Source organism: Rhea americana, unplaced genomic scaffold (assembly GCF_003343005.1).
Source record: "Rhea americana isolate MKP2758 unplaced genomic scaffold, rheAme1 scaffold_115, whole genome shotgun sequence".
In the NCBI taxonomy this organism is placed as follows: domain Eukaryota; kingdom Metazoa; phylum Chordata; class Aves; order Rheiformes; family Rheidae; genus Rhea; species Rhea americana.
The window spans coordinates 622,788-644,493 of record NW_028185206.1 but is presented as its reverse complement, the minus strand read 5'-3'; the positions used below and the strand labels follow the sequence as shown (position 1 = coordinate 644,493).

General features: G+C 41.4%; 1 protein-coding gene across 1 annotated transcript in view; it reads left to right on the top strand.

Moving 5' to 3' along the window:
* Nucleotides 1–21,706, top strand: part of TRABD2A (TraB domain containing 2A) — a 78,726-nt gene that overhangs the window by 43,355 nt on the left and 13,665 nt on the right. The window contains exons 3-4 of the mRNA XM_085316985.1: nt 8,842–8,988; nt 11,149–11,323. Coding sequence (XP_085173111.1) covers nt 8,842–8,988; nt 11,149–11,323 — 322 coding nt within the window. The remainder of the gene's footprint in view (nt 1–8,841; nt 8,989–11,148; nt 11,324–21,706) is intronic.

The following is a 21,706-nucleotide window of genomic DNA, read 5'->3' as shown; positions in this document are numbered from 1 at the left end:
AATATTGTGGCACTGAAAGACCAGTTACAGGCTAAACACTATACAAATGAAAATAAAAATTTGGTGTCTGAACTGAAGCTCACCTTTCTAAAGGCCTCTATATCTCCCTTTTCTTCCCAAAATTTCCCAGGTCTGCAAGCATTGTTTAGCTCAGTCACACCATCCGTGTGACTTATCTTTTTCATTAACAGGAAGGGTCTATATAACACTGGCAAATACCCACTGGGAAATTCTGTCTACTGCTCTGGATTAGGACAAGGAGAAATACAAACTAGAAACTTGACAACACAATGGTAACTCTGAAAGGAAATTTGCTTTGCTAGCTTCAGTGTTTTAGTTTTGCTTCTTCTAAATATAAGAGTACTCAGTGGAAAAGGAAGAAGAGTCAGACTAAAGCAACATTTATTTTATTAAAAATAGGTTTTAAAAAAAACAAAGGATTACAGATATCAAATTTTGAAAATATGGCTAGTCTTAGCTCCTTTTTTAATAGATTATGCAAGGATTCTTAGTTTCACATTTTTCATTTTGAAGTTTTGGTACTTTTTAACTCAGTTTGAGATGACTATGTTAAAAGTATCTTGTAAAATGCGTATTTTTGAGAAAAAGAAAATAAATCCTTACYGTTAGTGCAGTAGCGGTTAGATAAGCAGACCTGTGAGTTGAAAAGTGATTTGTCCTATGACAAATCTGAATTGCTAGTTATCTGTTTTCTTTTTCATTTGGTTAAGTGTTCCTAAGTCTGATCCTGACCTGAGTTTAGATTTGTAGCAATGCTAAACCMAAGCAGGTTGGACATTGCTGACTGAAGAAATCACAGGTAGGAGACAGACAAGAATTCTTATAAAGTGTAGAAAGTCATCTTTTGCTTTGAATTTTGGCAGGAGGTTGTAGAAACTGGAAAATTATACAGAGGGCTGGTCCCTAGTTCTGATGGATGAGATAAAAATATATTTGATGAAGGTGACTTGTGAAGGTTTTAAAAACAAATTTTGCTCATGTTCACAAAATCCTTAACAACAATTGAAATTAAAAAGAGAACAAATAAAACAAAAAAGCATACTTTAATCCTTCTCTGGAAACATACAAATGTGCATCACCAGTTCATTTCCACCACAGAGCTATAATTTTCTGTCCAAAAATGAACTTCACAAAACCTTGGAGCATTCTTGCATTGCAAAGGGGACCCTGAAGAGTGTGCTGATATTTGGAAGCAAAGTTCATGGGGAGAAGGGGCAGCAGGCAGAATCTGTGCGTTCTCAGACACACTATTTACACTGTGGGAAGGAGGGATCAASTCCCAGCAAGGTAGTGGAGGTGTCCCACTGAGAACAGCAAGCTGGTATGTGAAAAAGGAGTAGTCTATTCCTCCACTGGTTTACTTCCATAGTGACTGTATAGTGGAAGGTTTGTTTTTATTTCTCTCACTGTCAGTGGAAACATAAAAGCATGTAAATTAGTGTAAATAACTTGAACAAAAGGCTATGTATTAATGCAACCTGTTATAAGTAAATGAGTTGACTTCTGCCAGCAGCWCTGTAAGCAGTGTCTCTCTTATTCAGTACCATCTACCATCCCCCTGCTTCAGTATAATTGAATGCCTGATAAACTATTGGAAGTCCTTTGTTTTTATAGCTCCTTGTTGAAGAAGGGTTGATCCTAATTGGTTGGTTTGCCAAAATCTTCGGATTTTCTTTCTGTTCCGTTCTAGAATGGGATATTGCAAGAATTTTGGCACCAGGATCTACCAGGCTGTGCTTGTTGTCTGAGACCAAGGACCAAACTCTTCAGTGCCATTATCTGTGATAGTATCTGTGCCTCTCACCTGAGGCAAACTGAGGGACATTTACGTGCCCTGGGTGATGCTTCTAGAGAAGAGGTGTTCCCTCTGTTTGCCAAGACATCTGTGAACAAAATCAAGGTGTAAAACAGAGCCCAGGGGAAACTTGCAGCTTGTATGGAAACCATTGCAGGTTACCTTACTTTTTGTATAAGTGACTCTGAGTATGACTCATCCCTTGTCCTCTGGAGGAGCCTGTAGGTCTCCTGTCTTCTCTAGTCAGCTGAAACTAACCTTTCTCACAAAAATAGACCAAGCAAAGGAAGATGCTTCCTTTTTCATTCTTCTTTGTAAAAACATTTTGGGAGGACCAGGAATATTCAGGAACCCTGTGAGCATCCTGTCCAGTGCAACAGTCTAGAAAGTGGCTTAGGTGCCTCTGAAAGCTGCAGATAGATGGAGATTCACTTTTATTCTCAGTCCCTCCCAAATTCAGTCTTCTCCTGCCTATGTTTGTTCGCAGGGTTCCTCAGAGTGGGAAGGTTTGTATTTCCAGGCTCTGAGAAGGCCAGTGCCAACCTTTAGGCTCAAAGACAGCTAAGATGCAGCCACTAGACATCTAAGAAATGGTGTCAAATTGGAGCCAGGAGTCCTGCTTTCTTCTCAGCACTCAGTCTGGACTATTATCATGACAAAAGAGGATTATTGATTTTCATAGTCATGATGCCTTTGATTTGAGGCTTGCTTTGATTTTGGGTGGTAGTGTTCACTGGTCTCCTCCAGGTGAAGAGCAAGGAGAGAAACATGCTTTTGAGGAGGAGGGAAAGAGCTGGCCAAAGAGGCTGAATGGAAGTGGTAATGGATGCAGTTTGTTCCTGCGAAGGGCCACGAAAGCAGACCATGATTGCTTAAGACAATTAAAAGCAAATTGTCCAGCTGAGCAGTCCCAGAGCAAGGAAGATGCTCCCCCAGACTATAATTCAAGAGGCTGAATGGTCCTCAAAAACTGAGAGCTGAGAGGAGAAAAAAAAAAAAGAGAGAGAGAGAGAGAGAGAGAGAAGATGAGGCAAATGATGGAACAGATGTGAAGGCTTTTGTTGGAAAGGCTTGGAGGCTAGCGGGATGGCGATAGGCTAATTTGAGGCACATAATGCCAGGCTCCTTTCACATGCAGAACAGCACTTTGATCTAGCCTGGATGAAAGTGCTGAAAAGTGAAGAAGATGGCAGGGGGGGTTTTGTCTTTGACAAAAAAGGCATCTGCTGGGCTCTAACCCCCTTTTCCCCACCCCCTTAGCCTAGCAAACCACTCCAACAATGCTGGCAAATGGGACAAGTGTCTCCTGACAGCTGAAGAAATCTCTAGAAGGAGAATGAAACTTGCAGCAATATGTATACTGGAGAGCTTAATCGATTTTTTTCCACAGTACAGAAGGGGAGAGGGTTGGGGGAAGAGAGAAAGATCACGGTGGAAGTGGGAGGTAGGAGGCAAAAAAAAATCCCTTTCTAATAAACTTGTTACTTTTGTTCTCCAAATACATCTTTTCATGAGAAGCTTTGATGCTAGTATGAATACATTTAATGGAGCAGGGTAGGGTAGAGTAGCTGTGGGAGGGGTGGGGGTGGTGAACAAAATGAGAARAGCAATTTTGCAAGGAGGACAAATGTGGAATGATTTTCATGAATTATAACACAGGGAAGATTYTGAAATTAATAAAATTCTGTGCCATGCAAGAGATACCTGGAAGACAGGAAGTACARCTTCTGTGCCACTAATTTGAGGAATTCAACTCAGCATAAATTCTTGCTTTAATTTTGACCCACACTTGAAAATTTCTCTCCAACCTTTCTTCCTTTTCTGTTGCCTTCTTAACTCCTTGGCAGTATTAGAAATGAAAATTTTACTGGTAACTGCAGAGCAGTTTGTGGAGAAGGGAAGGTAAGCAACGGTTTTGTGATAAACAAATTTGGAATTTGCAGATCAGCTGTGAATCTGGTCTTTGCTTCTCTATCTCCTGCTCTGTGGACTTTTTTTCCAGCTTTTCACACCTGGCAAACAAGATTGGGACCTGATCCCTAATGTTTGATAACTGTGGTCTTCCTTAAATACCACTTTTCACCTCAGTCTAATGTTTTCTCTTAGAAATAATGACAGATAAGAGTTATCAACCTTTGAGCAAAACCTACCTCAGCAAATTAAATCCATAAAGAGCAGTGAGCTCAAGAATCCTTCTTTTTTTGAGATTCTGAAGCTGTTTATCTGTTACTGTTTACCAAAGATAACCTTGTCAGAAGGGCACAGCTTAAAGCAACACCTGGTACTGCGAACATCTCCTCCTTCTTAGCAGCCACAGCCCTTTTCTTTCTGCCTGGGAATTAACAATGCCCCCATTAAAGTAGAAATGATACAAAAATGGAGAGAAGCCATCACGAGTTTTTTTGAGAGGAATTCWACACACTAGTGTCAAATTGTAACCTCATGTAATTCTTCAATAAATATGCCATGGTCCTCTCCAGCAAATACCATCATCCAGTTCAAACCAGCTGATGCGGGGAATATTTTTAGCAATAGCATTGCCTGCCCTCTAGCTGTGCAAAGCCTGATGACATGAGTTACTGTAGCTCATTAGGGGAAGGCTAATTGTCTAGGAAATTGATACTCTTTTGATTCCTGCCCATTTGTCGTATCTTGACTTTTCCAGCTTCCAGCACTTGGGGTGTAACTGTGAATTGTGGTGAGGGATTTTGGCTGCCACTGACATCAGAAAAGGTGCTGAGACCAGCTCTGTCTTTGTCACAAGCTGAAGTTGAAAATCCTCTCCCTGCCTAGACTTAACCTGGTTCTTGGGTGACTCTTCCCTCAAGTTTTGTGCACAGTGGTAAGCTGCAGGCCTGGAGCCAAAGGGGGACAGATGTTGCTTACGACAAAATCTGCCCTGGGAGGGAGCAGCTCTTTGACGTCCTCCATGCCATTGCAAGCAGCACATGTAGTACCAAGGGCATGTGCCAGCTGCACTGCAGTGTCCCGGAAGCCCTTGCTCAGGAGGGATGGGCTGTGATGTGGGAAGGTCCTGGATGCCCTGTCCCATGTAATCATTATCAGGATGAGGTCCCTGGAAGTGGGCTTCAACACTCCCTTTGCTCTTCAGGATGAAACAAAAGATACCTCACTATGAAAGGTCTTTTGTACTTTTCCTGGGCAGGCAAATGGTTTAGCTGGTGCCACCCTCAATTTCTTCATGTGCCCAGAGCAGCTCCACACAACAAAGATGTAGTCCTACCAAAGCCTAAAAAGCTGTAAAAATTGCCTCATTAAGACAACTTTGCACCRTGCCAAGAATAAGCTTGGAAATATGGAGGGAATGGGAGTGAGTTTTATCTATTCCTATGTAAATCTGTGCTGTAATCCTTCATWCCTGCAGGTAGTCATTTTGGTTTTAAACTGTCCCTGAGATAGATGATATTACTGGCTTTATTTAGCTGTTTGCAATTTACTGTGTGCTAGTTTCTTAAGGTCTCTAGGTGGGCTTTGAAAAGGAAGGAMAATTTGAAAAGGTAGACAACTCGGCTTGTGCTGGTTGCTACAGTCCAGGCTAGGTGAGTCTGTCTGAGGGAAAGACTCAGTCTGTTTTACCTGACTGTGTTGCAGGGTGGGAGGGGAGAGATATCTCTGCATCAACGGGTAATGCACACCCGGAGAATGATCCAGCAGAAAGCTACAACAGGAGTATGGTCTGTAAGGGCATAGGGGACAGAAGGAGATTTTTAAAATTTAAATCTGTCTTTCCCAGCAGACTGGAGTTTTCTGCATGGAAAATATTTGCTCTGTGGTGGTTTGTGTTTGGATAAAAATCAAACTTTAGAGATGGCAAAGTTTTTTTGATGTGCTTACTCCACACTGAGGCAAAACCACCTGGCCAGGTCAAGGGTCTGTCACAGGCCTTATTCCTGCTCAGTGGATGGGGACCATTTGATGACTGGTTTTTAGAGGCCACAGAATCCTGTCAGTGCCAGATTGCTTTAAGAACAAATTCTCCAAGTAAATGTTGCTTATAGCAGTTGAAATAACTTCAAAAATAAGAATAACTTACATCCATTCCTATGGATGTGTTTCTGACTGGAGTGACTATGCATATGAGATTTTCCTGGTATGACGTGGCAGTGTTGACTGTTAAACCTCACATTTCCAGCACAAATTTAGCATGTGTCTCAGTGAATCTTGTCTGATTGTTAACATCCATTAGGGCTTCTCTGAGCAGAAAGTAAAGCCAAACAAATGGAAACCATGGTTTCAGAGTGCCATAATACCAGCCTTCGTGCAAACTTTTGTTCAAAATTAAAGTAGTTTCAATTTGCTTTTGTTTAATTGACTTTCAAAGTAAACAAATGTTGGTTGAAAGATCACTACAGGTTACTTAGATGTAACTTCCCCAAGTTTCTACCTGCAGATATTCTTCTGAGCAGGAGCAGTCTGTAGCAATAAATTGTACCCTTGGCCCATGTGAAAAACATGAGATGGGAGTGAATGTTGCTATCCATGAACAACCTTGCAGAACTCATGTTAAGTAAAGCATGTGTGCACTTTTGTGTTAAGTGCACAATAGTTTGGATACAAGCAGGAAGGTCTAGCTGTAGTTGGGAGAGCAAGATTTCAAGGTCCATGGGACTTGCACTGTTCTGTACGAGGTGGATTATTGTGCTGGGGAGGGAGGGCAAGTCATGTCAGTTAATTCCCACATCTCCGTATTCTAGAAACATGATATCTGAGTACAGTAGGAACACCTTAAGTACAAGAGTAGGATGCAGCTTTTCATTATCTGAGAAACAGTAAGAACTAACAGTTTTTAACAAATTGCAGTTAGTTTCATTTGTTGTATGTTGGACACTAAAATTACTGGGCATAACTGTGCTGCAGAGGTCAACAGTGATAGCCATTCCCTCCAGAAGACTTGTTGCCATCAAATAGCTTTTTATTGCTAACGCTTGCTGCTAGATCAAGGCAAGATTTAATATTGAAAAGTAGCAGTCTATTATAACAAATTAAGATGGATAAAAACATTGTAGCCTGCATCTGTAACCATGTATGAATGTACCTACAGATGCAAAAGCTTATTCACATTTTACCACAAAATTGCAGAATCTTTTGTTTGTATAGTTTCTAATTATTTGATGAGATAATCAGAGTTCTCACTGCTAGAGTAGTTGCTGGTCTTATATACCTGACATATTTCTTATATATATATTGTATAGCATTAACGTATGTTTCATGCTGTTGGTGAATACCTCTGCTTCCAGAATACTACTGATAGTACTTGAGACAAACATCACAGAGGAATTAATTCCACAGAGCCCTCAGCAAGCTGTACAAGGTCATCTAAGCTTGGAGAATAACCCTTCCAAGAATAACTTTAAAATGCACATCCAGGCTTCAGCAGATATCTCTCAGCTTCCGTTTTTTAGGGGGAAAAAAAATACCCAATGGGTAATAAGAAATTTTGTTACAGAAGTCTAGTCTCAGTGTGTCAGACTGTGACAGGGCTGAAGCAAACCCTGATTCAGGAGATAATAGCAATGTTTTACTTGCCACATGCTGATGGAAGGCTGCTGTCTGAGCACAAGAGGAACAACTTCCGTTCTCCACCAGCATATGGATCATATGGATCCTATGCTCAGCCTCAGCAGTTTCTGCCCCACACTCTTCCTCTGCTTCTCAGGCCTTACCTGAACTTGCTGACTGTATGCTGCAACAGCTGGAGGTGGCAAAAGGGAGTTACACATCTGCTTCTTTCATTCCAGAGACCCTTGTCTTGTGTTTGAGCAAAAAGGGAGAGCACTGCCACCCCTCCTTACCAAAAGGTCATGCAGAAGAGACATTGGTCCAAACTGCTCCCCGTGCCTTTTAAATTTTTATCATCCATGGAGATGTGTCTAGCTTGGAAATCACTCCCCTTGGTAGGGGACAGCTGGAATGGTATCTTTGTCGGGGTCAGACCCCAAAGGTACCTCCACATGAAATCGATACTGTGCTGTAGATGGGGGAAGTGACAACACATGGAGAAGACCTTCTGTGATCTTCTCCCTTTCCTGTCAAGGAAAAAAAAAAAAAAAAAAAAAAGAGAGAGAGAGAGAGAGAGAGAAAAGACTTTGGAAACCATTCCACTGATTCATCTGGACTATGTTTCATTTGAGATGGAGGCATAGGAGAGTTTATTTTCCCAGTCGAACACTAAGAATTAAGCTAACCCAGGCAGCCTGCTTGTGACTCTTGAAGAAGTCAACCTGGAGGAGACCACTGAGTAAGGACAGGGTAATGCAGCTGCCATTTCAGTTGGCTGAGAATAACTTAAAAGCTTGAAATAAACAATGAGGGATGGGATACGAAGGAGAAAGCAATAGTTAAATTTCCCTTGTTGTTGAGGTAGAAAGGAAAAACAAGAGATAGCCATCCTTGTATTTCGTAAATGGCTGGGGAACTGTGGTGATCAAGTGCCAGTTAGTCCCTGAACTCTAAAAAGGTCAGGTAGATTATCATCCAGAGGAATATGATGGCCTCTATTTCAAATATTAGTTAAATAAACAAAACAACTCACCCTTTTCCCCCATTTCTGCCCTTTTTGTCTTCAGTTTTAACCATATCACGGCCAAAACCATCCGAATTTGTGTTGTAAATTCGTTTCCTACAAAGAGGTCTGTGGGACTAAAAAGTGCCTTTAGCTGAACAGGGTTAGGCTTGCCTGCTTGGTCTCTCAGTGACTCAAGCTATTAAATCTCTACTGCAGTGTGAGGAGGGACTGCCAGACTGCCCATGAGGGCACTCCCTCAGCAACTCACACACAGCACATCTCCCCACTCCTAGTAGCAGCCAGGCTCTTGTCAGGCTTGACATATAAATAGCTACAGATCTGGAGGAGGTTTGGGTTGGTGAAACGTGGCTTAGTGAACTGAGATTGGGATAGCTTCAAAAGTCTTCAGAGGATAGCTATATATCTAAAATATTCTGAACAAGTGAGTTAAGAACTCATAAGGAACTCTGTCTTTTCCTCCTTCTCCCCCCTCCCTCAGGTGATCTTTGCTTTGAATCAGACTCTCTTGCAGCAGGAGAGCCTCCGAGCAGGCAGTTTCCAGATCCCTTATACGACAGAGGACCTTATCAAGCATTACAACTGTGGAGACCTCAACTCCATCATCTTCAACCATGACACTTCTCAAGTGAGTCTTCCCACTGTAGCCCTTACACTATGCACATATCACCATAGTGCTAACCCCTATCTCATGCTTGTCTTTTCTCAGATAGGCTCTTGTGGACCCAAGACACTTAACCGGCTAACTAGTATGTCTGCTTTCCTACACCTCTTGTTCAAGCAGTCTGCATTACCTCACCACTGTCTTACTGCTCGTTAACAGCAAAGGTGCACCTGGTTTTCCCTTTTGGATGATTGCTGTGTTTGCTTTAGCATCAAAGCTCAATGAGTTAATCCTTTATTTTCTTAAAGATCCTCTGGAATGTGCTAACTTAGGTATGAACAAACCTATTGCCAACAGAAAGTAGAAGTAAGCTCTTTTCTGCAAATAGTGATGGAGCAATGCATTCCTGACTTTGACACTTCTGTAAGGCTGGGCAAGCTGCAAGCTCTCTAATTTTCACCCATCAGTACGGCTGTGTGCTGTGGGCGAGACCCAAAGAGAACTAGAATGAAACAAAGAGGAGACAGATTTAGGCTGAATCACAGAAAGAAAACCTTCTAAGGCCTCACAGACTTCGTTTATGGAGACAGTTTCCCAAGCAGCACAGTGGAATGCAATGCTCTGATCTTTAAACTACCAGGAAATGCCCAGCAGGGACCAGTTTGGCCTGTTTAGGCTGTTAGATTAGCTAACTTCAGACTGAGACATCAGCCCTCTTTTTATTATTGTGTGCAGGGTACTGCCTGGCAATACATGTACATGAATGAAAACATAGTCTCTAGCCTGGCAGTGCTGAACAAGCCTGTGTGGGTACCTGGGCTTTTCCTGCAGAACGACAGAGTTTCCTATGGCCTCTTGATACATAGGATGCAATGCAGAGCTGGAAATAGTCATGTTAACTCTTGCTTCACTGGCGCTGAGCTTTGCGCGTGCATTGTTAATCTTCTTGTTCACCCTTCAGCCTGCAGGTTCAGGCAACCTGATCATTAATAATGTTTAGCTCTTACACAGCAAATTGCTTGAATAGATATCGAAGGGCTTCTCCAAGAAGGCCAGCATTGTGAGTAATAGCATAGAGCTTCTGCACCATGAGTCTATTGAGCTCAGGTTGCAGACAGCTGATGTTGCCTCTAGCTCCTGAGAGTGAATAGGTCTTGTCAAGACATCTATGTCTTCAAGGGAGCAAGTGACCTTCATTTGTACCAGAGGATCCACCATAGCATGGTCTCCCTTACAACAGAGTTGAACAGTAATAGCCTGCAACTATAACAGCTTAAGATTTTAAGCAAAACTTCTCTGAAAAWTGGATTTAACTCTGTGCTTGCCCAGTAGATGACACACTGTAGGCTAAAAATCAATTTGAAACAGTTGGAAATGGTCTCAGAGTGGCTCCAGAGCCTCTTGGGCTGCTGCTTTTTTGCGAGGGAAACCTTCTGGGTTTGCACTTCTGCTCCCCAGACCTCATCAGGCCCTTTTATTAGCAGTTCTTTTCATTCTGACACCTCAAGCTTCTTGTGTAAGAAGGCAGGGTAGCTGTGTCTCCAGCCCCACAGTTCCACTCAATAGAGAGGGCTCAGAAGTGCTGGGGTTAGTGAAAAAAATGCAGCTGCTTTAGGAGTCCCAGGGGGGAACTAGCGTTTGAAAAGATAGTTTGAAGACAGGAGCTGGTAAAACTTTCTTCCTGACAAAATTCGACTCTATTTTGGAATGTTCGCACGATGTTTTTGTTAACTAGTTTAAAACTGCAGTTGTTCTTTGGCAGCCTCGGGGTTCTGATACCAGTCAAAGTCTCCTAGAAGACTATAATTATCTTTTTAGTTATGCCATACCTACAGCAATTTAAAGAAAAGGTATGCAATTAAAGATAGCCAAGGGCAAATATTTACTGTCTTTGGCCAAGCAATCAGGATTTGAGACTTGTTGTGTGGTGAACTGACAGAATTTGTTAACTTTGCATCAAAACAAATTCAGTTGACTGGCTTATGAAATGACGTGTTCACAGAAATGGAGCAGTATGCATTATTAAGTTTACTGAGTTGTTTTTTGACTTTCTTTTGTCCTACTGTATGTGTGTTGGGAAAAAAACTGATCACCACATTCAATGAGGCAGCCAAATGCCTGTGCATGATGGCTGTCAGTGAAATAAATGCCCCTTTTATGAAAACATTTTTCTTTGTACCATAGGTCCCAAATTTCATTAATGCTACACTTCCACCTCATGAACGTGTTACTGCCCAAGAGATAGACAGCTACTTCCGACAGGAGCTCATCTACAAGCGAAATGAGCGAATGGGCAGGAGGGTGAAGGACCTGCTGGAAGAGTACCCAGACAAGAGTTTCTTCTTTGCATTTGGAGCTGGTATGTGATTGAGGAGCTCTTCAATCTGATTGTATTCTTTCTACATCGTTTAGAAGCTTTCCAAGAACACTTGTTTGGAGAAGGGTCAGTAGTCTGGTAGATACAGAATACAACTTTGTTCTGATGCTGGTACCCTAATAGGAATTTTTTTTTCCAGTGTAGAAAGCTGGTTTTCCTCTGTGAGCAAATAGTTCATAGTATATACATTGATTACAATGCTTATTAGTTACAGATTTTTTTGTTATACCATAGCCAAAGATATGAACCAACTGTAGTGTATGTACAACAGGAGCACTTCTTACACCTGCACATTTATGCTCTAGCCAACCAAGGCAGAAGAAGGGTAGGAGAAACTGGAGCTGAGAAGACAAGTAACATGCCAAGGCTACATCAATGGTTTGATAAAACTTTTAAGAACATGATCAGAAGAATAACATGCCAAACCATGTGAATTTAAGTGATTCAGTCACACAGAAGAGGATAGGCAATGCGCACTTTCACTCTTTTCTTCCTGCTGCAGCTCCTTATCTCTGTTTGAACTTTAAAAGCTACAGGGAAATTTTGTTTGCCCCTATTTTGGAGCACAGCATTGTATCTAGATGGATCAAACTTACTTCATCTTCTGCCTATTAGCAGCCATAAGAATTCATAGGTCCAACTCAGTGTTGTTAGGCCCCACACTTAAAGCTGGCTGTGGGTGGGGGTGTAAACAGGGTTAGTTTGCCATGACTCTAATGCAGATTCCTTTGTGCTAGCTCCAGGGGAGGGAAAAGTTGAGGACTAGCCTTTGAAAGACTGGTGTGCTAATATGCAAAGAAGTACTCCATCCCCTTCACCATGATGCATATTGGTTTTGGGACAGAAGAACTGATACTGGTGTCAAGATCCACATGATGTTTTCCTGTCCTGGCCACTCCTTCAGTGAAGATGGAAGATCCAGACAAGGAAAGGAAAATATTTACTTAAACACTGCAAAAGCATTGGTATTTAAAGTCTGTGAGAATGTCCTCTCTTGCAGCAGGGAGCTGTGGTTACAATCTTAACATAACAAGGGTTCTGCATGCGAGGGCAGGGAGGTAATGAAAGGTGGTCGATGCTGTTTGTTCAGGCATGCATGAAGATTGGAACGTGCTATCTCCCTGCAGTGGTACTTTGCTCTGTGCAGCTCCCCATCATGAAGGAAGGTTAAGCAGACACAGGTCATGTAGACTTGAGTCATGGCTGTCTGTGACCTCGGATCAGGTCTTTGCTGTGCTGGACTGCAGAAGCACAAATCTGCTGCTGGTATTGTTCTGAAAGCACTTGTTCTTGGCACAAATCCATGCTGGACTGACTTTGCTAGCAACACAATGCATACACAGGCCATGTGTGCCTTACGTGTTAGTGGCAGGTCACTAGCTCTCTGTGAGGAGGGCAAGTTGCAGGTGTGCTGGGCTCCAGTAACTGGTCACAGCTGAGCAATGTGCAGCCCATATTCAGTTGCAGATGTAGTGACACACATGGGCACAAGGACACTCTGAGTCTGTCCTGCTCTGTGCTGCCTAGGGCCTTTGGCCCATGTGAATGCCATTAGTGCCTGCCTTACGTGCCCACAGCTTGCTCTACAATCACTAATCATGCCTTTCTTGTGCTTTTTCACCATAATATTGCATCCAGACAGGTTCCTTGTCTTCTGTAGCTCCATTTGGAAATTGTCTTTATTTAAACTCTGTCTTTGCCACTGGGTTTGGCCTCTGTTCTCCTCTGCTATTTTCACGAAAGGCAGCCTCCCCCTGCCCTTTTTTTGCGCTGGAGAATTACACACAGATATTACAGATATTTATGTAAAAGAAACATCTATGGCAGAAAACCACTATTAACAGCAAAATCCCTCATTACCATCATCTTTGCATACARTTTCTTTTTTTTATTTGTTTTCTATTAATTGCCTAAATGGGATAAGTAATGTTACAGGATATAATGCAGAAAATAGTTCAATTTCTACACAGTGGTTATTGAGACAGAGGGTGATTGTTTAGTATTTTCTTGACCTACGTCTATTGGTGCAGGCCTGCAAACTAATTTAGCCTTTTTCTTCCCCAGATTCCTGTAAGTGGTGTCTGTGGAAGCTTTATTTTGAAGAAAGCAAACTGTAAAGTTGAACAAACATATTGTGTTCAGTGTTCGCAACAGTTCCAAGCATTGCTCAAGTATTGTGCTATTATTCAATCACTGGAAATGAGTTCCAAAAAAGTCACAGCACAAAGCACATTAGAAGGAGCTGCAGCAGAATATGATAGAAGAAGAGGAGAAAAAGAGAAAGGCTCTAGAAATAGGACTATATCATAACTGCATTTTGATTTTCCCACTGAGAGCTTTTGGCAGGTAGTGGAAAAAGTATCTCCCAACAGCGTGCTGCCACCAACAGATAAATTGTGGGACAAGAGTGTTTCAATGGTAGTGGAATGTTCAAGGGTTCCAGGTCAGATGGGGGAAAACGATGTGCCTTTAGTTGTTCCTTTCCAGATTTTTCTATTGCATGCTTTTATTTTTAAAAGGAGTAAGATTTTTGTAAGGATTTTTTTTTCATTAATCAAACACCACTGAAACACACACTTTTATCCTTAATTGTATCCAAACAAAAGCATAGTTTGTGGATGCCTGAGGTATTATAAATAGCCTCTCTTGATATTTAGACTACTCTTTGCATTTTTATTTTAGAGAAGGRGAGAATCAGAAAAGATTGATCATTTACTTTATCTTCCAAGGGGTTTCATATGGTTTAGAGATGTGTAACAAATCATGCAAGAAAAAGCTGATATGGCTTCGTAGATTCTAATACAATAGCAAAGCTACAGATGTTGATTTCTTACATTGTATTGCATGTAGTAACTACATTGCAATAGACTTGATCTTCAGACCTAGCTTACTTTATGTCTTCTTTGCTAACATTTTAACAAACCAAACAATCTTGCTATATTCTGTTGAGAACATTTCAAAATCAGTGCTCAGCTCTGGAATTATTTTTGCTCAAAAGTAATTTAAACTTGCAGAGAAGTGCGGAGAAAAAATAACAAGTTTTTCTGAAACTATCCAAAAAGTTTTGCTTTTGGACAAAATGTAAAACTGGAAAGTTTCAAGCCAAGAGAAGTGTATTTGAAGAATTAAAGGTAATGGAAAGAGAGTGATGGTCACGCCAGTGGCATTCCACCATGTTCAATATGGGCTATATGTTAATTGTGAACAGGCCTTTTTGGAAAGCAGCACCACAGCTACAGATCAGACCTTCTGACACCTGTGGGAGAACTTGTGAGGCAAAGCTAGCCATAATTTTTTAGAAGCAGTCTGCCTTGAACATTCATTTTTAATTTCTCTGACCTTTAAGTGGGGCTTTCAGGATCTGAATGCCAAGCCAAAGTGACTGACGGCACATTTGAATCTGTAGACAGCCAGGTACATAGCAGGATAGGTTTCTGATTTGTTTGACAAGCGAGCATTCATGTAGAGAGGGTTGCATAGTGCTACTCTGCTCTGCAGCCTTCTACCACTCGTACAGGTAAGTTGCACAGATGTTGCCTGCTTGCTAAATTGCCACAGACTCACAGCATGCTCAAGGCTGACAGGCACCTCTGCAGATGAGCTTTGCTTAAAGCAGAGTCAGCTACAACAGGTTGCCCAGGTCTACGTACAGTCAGGTTTTGAATATTTCCAAGGATGGAGACTCTCTGGAAAACCTGTTCCAATGTTCAACCATCCTCATAGTAAAAAAGTTTTTCCTATGTTTAAGTGGGATTTCCCGTGTTTCAGTTTGTGCCTACTGCCTACTGTCCTTTCACAAGGCACTACAGAGAAGAGTTTGGCTCCATCTTCTTGACATCCCCAGCAAGTGTTCATAAGATTTATAAGATCCCCCAGAGCCTTCTTTTCCCAGGTTGAACAGTCCCAGCTCTCTCAGCCCCTCCTAATATGAAAGACGCTCCAGTCCCTTAATCATCTTMCTGGCCTTGTGCTGGTCTTCCTCCATCATGTTCATGTCTCTATTGCACTGGGGAGCTCTGGACTGGACCCAGTTCCAGATAAGGCCTCAACCATGCTGAGTAGAAGGGAAGGATTACCCTACTCAACCTGCTGGCTATGCATTTTCCTAATGCATCCCAGGATGATGTTGGCCTTCTTAGCTGCAAGGAGACATTGCTGGTTCCTAATCAACTTGTTGTCCACCAGGATTTCCAGGGCCTTTTCTGCAAAGCTGCTCTCAATCCCCACAGTGTACTGGTGCACAAGGTTATTCCCTCTCCGGTGCATGACTTGGCATTTTCACTTGTTGAACTCCAAGAGGTTCTTGTCAAATCATTTTTCTAGCATTGATACATCTGGTAGGTCAACCACTCCTCTCGGTTTTGTATCATCTGCAGCTTGCTGAAGGTGCACTGTGTTTCATCATCTAATATTGAAGATATTAAACAGTATTTGCTGTAGCATAGACTCTAGAGTTACACCACTAGTGACTGGCTTCTGCTTGGACTTCATGCTGTTGGTCACAACCCTTTGAACCACATCACTGTACTTCATCAATTTGTCTATGAGATGTCATTGAAGACAGTGTCAAAACCCTGCTAAAGTCAAAATAAACAATATCCACTCCTCTCTGCTCATCTGCTTAACTAGTCATCTCATCATAGAAGGCTAACAGGTTGGTTAACCATGACTACTTCTTCACAAATCCATGCTGACTACTCTCAGACACCTTCTTGCCCTTAATACCCTTGGAAATGATTTCCAGAATAATTTGCTCCATTATCTTCACCAGCATAGTAGTGAGACTAGCCAGGCTGTAGTTACCCAAATTCTCCTTCTTGAAAATAGGTATGATATTTTCTTTCTTCTAGTCCTAGGGACCTCTCTTTTTTGCCATGACATTTCAAAGACAATCAAAAGTGGCCTTGAAATGACATCAGCCCACTCCCTCAGCTCTTGTGGCTGTATCTTGTCAGATCTCAAAGACTTATGCGTGTCTAGTTTATTTAAATGTTCCCTAACCTGATCCTTATCCACTAAAAGTAAGTCTTCTTTGCTGCACGCTCTCCCACTTGTTGCAGACACTTGAGATTCATGAAAGCAACAACAAATAGTGAGGCAAAGAAGGCACTGAGTGGGTCTGCCTTTTACATGTCCTTTGTCTCCAGGTTTCCTGCCCTGTTCAGCCACAGGCCTACATTTTCCCCCTAGTCTGGTTTTTGCATTCCTGTAGAAGCCTTTCTTGTTTCCCTTGACATCCCTGTCCAGAGTCAACTCCACACGGACCTTCCTACTACATGGTCACTCACTTTTATTCCAGGATAACAGTGACTTGTTTGCTTCAGCTTACATGATTTCTGTAGAGACAATCTAAAGCATTGGGGATAAAAAAAAAGTGTGTTTTTTTAATGTGTGAAGAACCATATTTAGTGGCATGCAATTCTGACATTATTACGATACTCCAGGCCTCAGGTGAAGTAACAATTTCTCAGAACTGAGATTAAATTCCCCCAATCTCCTCTGCTTCTTTTAAAACCTGAGAAATTCTGAATGTGCCAACTCACGTATAAGAAGTGGAGAGGGATCTAAGCTGCCTTAGATCCATGTGCATGAAATGACTAATTTCACTGAAAGCCTCTGACTGATGTGAGAACTTTAGAAGTTGTTCTTCCTAGTCTCGTAAAAACTGTCAAATTCCCTTTTGTCTCAGAGCTCTTTTTTTCTTTGTTGTTCCTGAAAAAAAGCACCATTCTGAGGCTTTAAAGCCTGAAGACTGAATTTTGACAAACCATCATCAATGCTAAGAAGGATGATGATGAAAACTTCTTCAGTTAACATTTCTTCTAMTTATTAAAGGAAATAATGAATGTGTTTATTTAGCATTACCCAGATTTGTATGGATTAAAACCTCCAGGGACTAGCTGTTTTTTTCACACCCTTTTTTCTTCCTTAAGACCTCACAGAAAGACAAATTGTTATGAGCAGGCTGATTAACCAATGTCTGGATTAGCAATTCAGCAAGTTGTTAGACAGTTAAAAAGCTGCAAATCTTATTTGTCTTCCTGCTGAATTCTTTCAGCAGCAGAGTCGCCTGATATTTCTCTAAACTAAAATTAACTCTAAGGTGGTTGGCATTTGATGCAGTGATGTGCAGGAAAAGGATTTGGATGTCATCATGGAAAATTAGTTGCTTCTATCTGAGTTAAAAAAATAGATGTGTAACTTGTCTGCTTAGCCCCTTGGACAAAGAAAAGAGAGAACATGCTACCACCTATTGTCAGTCAATGCCTAGCATAGTCTAGCAAGTGGTTCCTGCAACTTCTGGTTTTGAGGCAGCCCTCAGGATGTGAGAGGCCAGTGAGTTATGTGTCAGCCTCAGGTACCATGTACATTGGAGCTGCTGGCACATGCGATGTCCTTGCCCTTTCCTTTTACCTCATTAAAAGCAAAATAAAAATGTGGAAAAAGTCTCATCTGCCACAGGGAGAACTGGAAGTGTGCTGAGTTTCAGTCCCATATAAGTGAGTATAGTGGTGTCATTATCATGTTCACTGTTGTTTCCTGAAATTTGCTGTTTTGTCTGGCATTTTTGGATGAAAAAAATAACGTTAGATGAGCTACATTCATGGTCTTTGAAAAAGACAGAATTTGAGAAGGGCCTTGTTAGCAGTGTCTGTAAAATTAAGCAACCCACATTAAGCCCAGGATCACTCAGATGTGTGTAAATGTTTTCATCTGTAAAGTAAAACAAAACAAAAAGCTGCCRTGAGAATAAAAAAGTAGCTCAGGTAGATGGATGTCAGTTTGACCCTGAAAATCAGTGGGAATTCAGAGCCCAACATAGAAGCTTTGAACATGCAATCACCACATTTGTAATTAGAGATTAGTTGTGCACAGGGAATGCAAGCAGAGCTGCCATTTAAAAAAAGAAGGATATGAAATGTGTCATAAGGAAGTTCATAGAAAAACTGAAGAGAAGCTTAATGTTGGCAGATCCTGGAAGAGGACAAAATTTGAGCAAAATTTGAGGATGGGAAGGTGACATAATGATAAATCACTAACTGAGCTTTGTGGGGCCACCTTGCTGTTCCCTGGGCACAAAGGGCTTGTTGGTTGCTCACTTTCTTGTTCTGTCTCTGGAATGCAGCATCATTTTAACTGCTTTGGATGGGAGGAAAGGCTGAGTCCCAAAAGGTGTGCCTCTGCCTCTGTAACCTGAGAATGCTTGACACAAACCAGCAGCTTCGAGACTGTTTTCCTTAGTAGCTTCTTTAAGTCTGCAGAATGCTAATGACAGGGTTTATTATAAAAACAGTCCCCAAAGGGGATAGATAGTGTTGTGTGGAGGCAGGAACCACATCCAAAGCCCCAGGCTTGACATGAAGGGCACTCATCCTGATGTCTCTGACATGTGAAATGGAGAATGCTTTGCATTTCTGATTAGAGGCAGAAACCTCTATTCTAACACATCTGTTGAACTGTCAAAATCAGCCAGGTGAGACAACTCTGTGTGCTGTTTCTGTTCAGGTGCCGACAGTCTGATGATCACCAGCTTCTTTTCTGTGCCAGAGTTTCCCTAGAATTACCTTTACTGGGCAGCAATGGGAGAAAGTATCCTTTCATCTTGTAGTCTATTTTGTAAGCTAGTAGAGTCTGAAGCCTTTAAAGACCTGTTTTGTGGAAAAAAGCACTGCTGTGTCACAGAACAGGTCTGATGGCAGAGGTGACCAAGAACTGCATCACAGACATAACACTGGTGTTATGGACACCAGTGGATCTCCACTGCCGCATAATATAATGCTGAGGTTACATAATCATTCATGTGAGAGTCTCCTTGACTACTTAAGGTGGGGCCTCAGTAGTTGAAAACTCCAAGCAAATGCCAGTATAGATGGAGCTTTGATCATAAGGCTGCCTGAACAGAAGGAGTTAACTCATTTTTTACAAAATATATCCTATGAGGTTGTAAACTTTTTCGTTATGTTAACTTTGTGTGCTTTACAAATCTGGGCTTTTAATGGTGGAAAACTTTCTTCTAGCTTGAATTCCTATAGCTATCAGAAGGCTTGACTTTGCTCAGAAGTAAAAATGGGAATCCAGGGAACCAAAGATACCCACTAAGAGGCCTAGCTTTTAACAGAATCTGATAGATGCAAGAGTGTCTCGATGTCTTTCATTAAGAAAAATGCCTTCATTTTGGCTCATGCAAATTGTAACTTTATATGGTTATTTTCTGCACTATCAGGAATTGCAAGGCCTTCCTCATCAACTATTTTGAGAAGGATTTAATGTTCATGTGATTGTTACAAACAAACGTGGAAAATGCATCATAGTAATTGCATATATATGAGTTAATCATCAAGGTAAATTACTTTTAAATAAATGGATGGTTATTTCTGTTTCATCCTAATGGTGAATTCAGGCTTGAGGGGCTTTCTTTAAGTGTCTCCATGTGAAAATATTTTCTTGGGCATGGCTGAATTTCACTGTTCCACAGTCTTGCCTATCAGATATTCACCTGTGGCTTGGGAGTGGTGAAGTACACCCTAATAAGATGTCATACTTAAAAAAAAAGACATTTATTGTTCTTCACTGCTCCTCCAAAATTATCACCTAACTGTGCGTGTGGCTACTCAATCCCATTTCTAGCCAAGTGATCTGATTTTATAAGATTTTCTAGTAGGTTCTCAACTAATCTGCATGTTTTTAACAGCACTGCCTTACCAAGCAAGCGGCTGTCTGTGCAGTCAGCATCGCTAGTCAGGAAAAGAAACAGCCTTCAGGGAGAATGAGGAGCTGGGAAGGGAGCTGGGAGAAGTAACTTCTTAACCTGATTACTAAGAACTTCTTAACCTGGTTACTAAGAAGTAACTTCTTAGGCATGCTAATCATCCTCTGTTACTGGTGTTACTTAGATCCGGAAATCTGACAGTAACTTTAGACTCGGGCGCTGTGTCTTGCTCTATGGCACGGGCCTGGAAAGAGCCTGAAGGGATTTAATTTGCCTTTCCAATTCTTTAGGTTGGCTGTGTTAAAATTCTGGACAGGCTAAAATGTGTGCCTAAGTTGTGTATCTTGAATAGGACTTTTTTGAATTTCATTAAATTTATCAATAAATTTTTTTCTGTTTAAAAAGCTGCTTTATCTTACGTGGCAAATAGGAAATCTCAGCTATTTTATCAATGTCTTCTGTTTTTCGTACGGTGTTTGGATTATCAAGGGTACAACATTTCCTCCCTCTCATTCTGGGAAAAGGGAAGTGTGAACTCACTTTGCCTGGGTACACAGTGCACATGCTTGAAAGCAATGTCTTCCTCTTGAAGAATGACCACAAAAAGTGCACAGGAAAGGAAACTTTTAACAGAAATTTACCTATAACTAAGCTGATCTCTTCATCAGTTCTTCCTCCTTTTGCTTTGGATCATATTTAATATTTTGGCTAGCTTTTTTTTCTCTGTAATTTTATTAAATGGGTTTAAATGACTCTGTGTTTCACATCCCAACCTGTACATAGAAAGGTATGCCAATGTACATGTGGGAGAAGTGGTGAGATTTGCCACCCCAAAATCCCATGCCCTGGATTTCCAAGCACGAAAGATAGGTTTCTTGGATACTTGTTCTAGGTTAGCTTGAACTGTCCTTGGGAAAGCTCTGTCTGTGACTAGACGGATATCTCACTGGCTCAGACTACGTGACTATCTTGTGGAAGGGTAAGATGACAAGCAGTGAATCTTAAACCATCAAAGAGCTAAACCTCTCCCTCTGGGTGTATTTTGTTGATTTGGTCCTGGGAAGGCCACGGTTGTTTCAGTCTACTTATCACTGAAGACTAATTCTCCCATCTCTGCCTAGTGGATAGCAGCAATTCTTCCTGCTACATTAGGATGCTCAGCTAAGAATCTCTGCCCTGGCTGCTGCTGTCAGCACATATAGGAAGTTCCCCCAGTTATGTACAGAACATTTTGCAAAAACGTTTGGAAGTAACTTCGTTACACAAGGTTAAGAACCCTGTTTCTGCCTGCTGTTTGGTATTTCTGCCTCAAATATCACAAGCTAAGCTTTGTCCATGAACTTTGGTTGGTATTACCATACTCTGCTCTGCTCACTTAGTCCTGTGAGTGAGCTTAGCCAGGTCATTCCATGATTTTTTTGTAAAATCATTGTATCCTAAGAGCTGCATCTTCAGAGAGCTCCTTTTAATTTAGTCAGGTACCTCATGTCAGTTAGAGTCAGTTTGCCTCCTAGGCTGACAGACCTAATTTGACAGTAAAGTGAACTGGACCTGTAGCAGAAGGGTATCTATTTTATGGTTTGGCTTCCATCCAATGAAATGATTTAAGACAATATTCTGCATTTTCCAGGTCATTTGCTGGATCTGTCATATTC